General features: G+C 50.4%; 1 protein-coding gene across 1 annotated transcript; it reads right to left on the reverse strand.

Annotated features, from left to right (window-relative positions):
• Positions 1-210: 210 nt before the first annotated feature.
• prr35 (proline rich 35) lies at positions 211-2,600 on the reverse strand. Its single transcript, XM_070927716.1, has 2 exons — positions 1,198-2,600; positions 211-1,030 (listed from the first exon to the last, which is right to left on the reverse strand). The coding sequence occupies exons 1-2, from the start codon at positions 2,598-2,600 to the stop codon at positions 211-213; spliced, it is 2,223 nt and encodes a 740-aa protein (XP_070783817.1).
• Between the last annotated feature and the right edge of the window lie 445 nt (positions 2,601-3,045).

The following is a 3,045-nucleotide window of genomic DNA, read 5'->3' on the forward strand; positions in this document are numbered from 1 at the left end:
GTAAGACTTTTCTATCAGATATTGCCATTCATTCTCTGTTTGTCTTATAAGGTGCAAAATGTTTGAGGTTTTTGTGAAGTTAAACTGAGAAGAGTGACAGTCCTCCTCCAGCCAGTGAAAATCAAAGGCATGCCAGTAATGATGAAGACGACTGCATTTATTGGACGGGCTGTATGGAATCAGTTATATTACAGTCAGAAGAGCAGACGTTTAGTTGTCAGTAGCTGTCAAAGGGCTTGGAGGACACTGGGCCTCTAGTCGTTGTGTGGATGGGGATCTCTTCTGGGTTTTAGCAGAGGAGGGGATGTCGGTGAAAACCACTGATCGGCCGTCGGGGCAGAGCAGGACGCTGGAGTCCGCCTCACACTTGGTGGTTCTGCTCTGCCATAGGGCCTCTGCAGAACTGGGCCTCATGCCGAGACCACCGGGAGAGAGAACCTCTGTGTTTACCACCGATGCCTGACTCATCTTGATCAGCATGTCCAACGACTGCTTCCGACTCTCCAACGAAGCCTTCATCGCCTTCCTCTCACTCTCGTTCTCTTCTTCCTCCTTTTTCTCCTCCAGCTCCTCGTCCTCCTCCTCTGTCTCTGTCGTGTTGTCTTTAAGGCTGCCATCCTCTCTCATGTTGAGGTCACCAACCAAATCCGTCGAGCCCCTCTTGACTGACAGGTCGAGAGGCCCGTCACTCTGGCGAGCCGTCCGCTCCAGCGCCTGGTGGATGTGGGAGAGCTCGCTGCGGATTTTGCTCAGGTGTTCCCAGAGGTGGCGCTGGGCGGGAAGGTCCTCCTTCTCCAGGTGGGAGATTTTGCGTTCAGCCTCCTGATACTCCTGCAAGGCCTTGGAGAGGTCACTGAGGAGAGCAGCCACTGACTCTGAAGCTCCCTCCCCCATTGTCCGGGTAGCAGTCGAGTCCTGGCTATTGGGTCCACCACAGGTAGAAAGAGAGGACGTTTCACTGTTGGGACTGGTGAGAGGATCATTGTACCACAGTTCAGTGGGCCGGGTTGGAAGCTGAGCATCCTGTAAACTGAGGATGGGAGAAGTTTGAGACTACATTAAAATGAAATACCCCTACAGTTGTAATATCCCCTGTAGATAATTACATGATAGAAAAATTGATGTTGTACTCTTACTACTTGTTTTATTACCCACAATATTTATTACAAAATAAGGTAATTTAATGGAAATCTTTACCTGCCATGGAAGAGAAGTTTGTCCGCGGCCATATTAAGATTTGATGCAGTCTGAATATTCTTCAAGAGGTCCAAAGTGAAACCCATGGCCGGCTTCTTCTCCACAGGTGCCTCGTGGTTCCCTAATGGGGCCCCTGTCCTCTTGAGGCCCCAGCTTGCTTTGCCTTCCTTGGCTGTAGCCTGCAGTTTATCCCCCAACCTGTAGCCCTGGTCGGGGGAGTCTCTCTGAGGTGACACCCAGCCACCAGGGGAGACTGCGGCGGTCCCTGGCCGCAAAGCAGGCACTTTCCACAAATTAACTTTAGGCTGGAAGCCAGACAGGGGGTTCGCTTCAGGACTGTTTGTGGTCGACTTGAGCGATTTGTTGGCGTCACTCTGACTGGAGGCCGGTCCGAATGTGTGCTCACACAGGAAGGGGTAGTAGAGACGAGGGGGGATAAAAGCTCTGTCTGTGTGGGCGCTGGAGGCTGGGTGCATCAGCTGAGCGGCCGACGCCAAGAAGGGAAGCTGGGCGAGCTGTGCATGAGTCTGGGCTGTGACACCCGTGGCAGCAGTGGGGATTGCCGTGTTCATGTAGGAAAAGAGGCTTGGGCTGATGGGGTAGCCCACCCCGAGCATTGACAGGTTGAGTCCAGTGGGATCCTGGTAATCCACCAGGTTTGGAGGAGGAGGGTAACAGGGGATTGAACCACTCACTCTGGGCTGAGCACCTTCAGCTTTGGCTTTACTGTGGCTGGACGCTAATAGCCGCCACTGCTCCGACAGCAGGCCAGGAGCTGTTAGACATGTCTTGGATAGCTTATAGTGTTTGAGCTGGGCCTCTACCTCTACTGAGCGTGCTCGTAAAAGCTGATCTTCCAGGGAGAGCATGTCCGCCATCAGGAGCTCTGACTCTGGCTGTTTGGTTTTCTTGGTAGCGCACTCTGCAGCGTCTCCTCTGTTGTTACTGGAGCTCTCTTTCGTCAGCCCAGTGACCTCTATTCCCTCTCCTCGTCCTCCCTCGTCTTCATCTTCTGGTCCCTGGCTTTCCCTGTCCTCACCTTCCTCCTCTGCAGCCCTTCGTTGCCTTTGTCTCTCCTCAGTCCCTGTTACCTGCTCCAGCACATCTTTCCCAGTAGCGTGAATGCCGTGTGCCTGCTGAAAGGGCCGTAGCTGCTCTGGGTGCAGGATGTTGCCCTTTTTGTATGGCCAGTCTGACTCTATGAGCAGAGAAAGGGAGTTCTTGCACAGGCTGTACTTCATATGGTTGTACAGGTGAGACTTCTCCATGCACGTGAAGGGGCACTGGAAGCACTTGTAGTTGTAGGGTTTGCCCCATGGCCGGGGAATATAGTGAGGTTTCTTAGGCTTGCGCTCCTTGTGTTTGCTGGCAGACGTCACTTTACAAGCGTCGTCCTTAGACATGATTGATTCTTGAAATTTATAAAGATCGTGTGATTGTATTAAAAGGATGATAATTCAAGACAGCTTTTCAGATTTTCTATCTTTTGTGCCAGAGTGCATTTCATTGGATGTGAGTTCTTCCTCAGTTTGGTACGTAGATGAAAAAGTGCTTTTCTTGAACCTGTGAACACAAAAGACAGTTTTGTATGAATAGAGGTGAAATTCTTGAAAACAGCAAAACATGAACAGATCAGAAACAACAAATTGACATTATATTTTATCTATATTTTTCATTTTCACTTCCTTAAATAAATAATTAAGATAAAGTTGTGTGTGCACTGAAGGGTGGTATATATCCTCATGCACATATGTGTATTAGAAAAGCACGTTTGTTGTCTGCCTAAGCTGAGGGTTGCCACTAACCTAACTGCAGGGAGGCCCTCGCTGCTCTGTTCTCACTGTACCT

This window comes from Enoplosus armatus, chromosome 20, assembly GCF_043641665.1.
Source record: "Enoplosus armatus isolate fEnoArm2 chromosome 20, fEnoArm2.hap1, whole genome shotgun sequence".
NCBI classification, from domain to species: Eukaryota; Metazoa; Chordata; class Actinopteri; order Centrarchiformes; family Enoplosidae; genus Enoplosus; species Enoplosus armatus.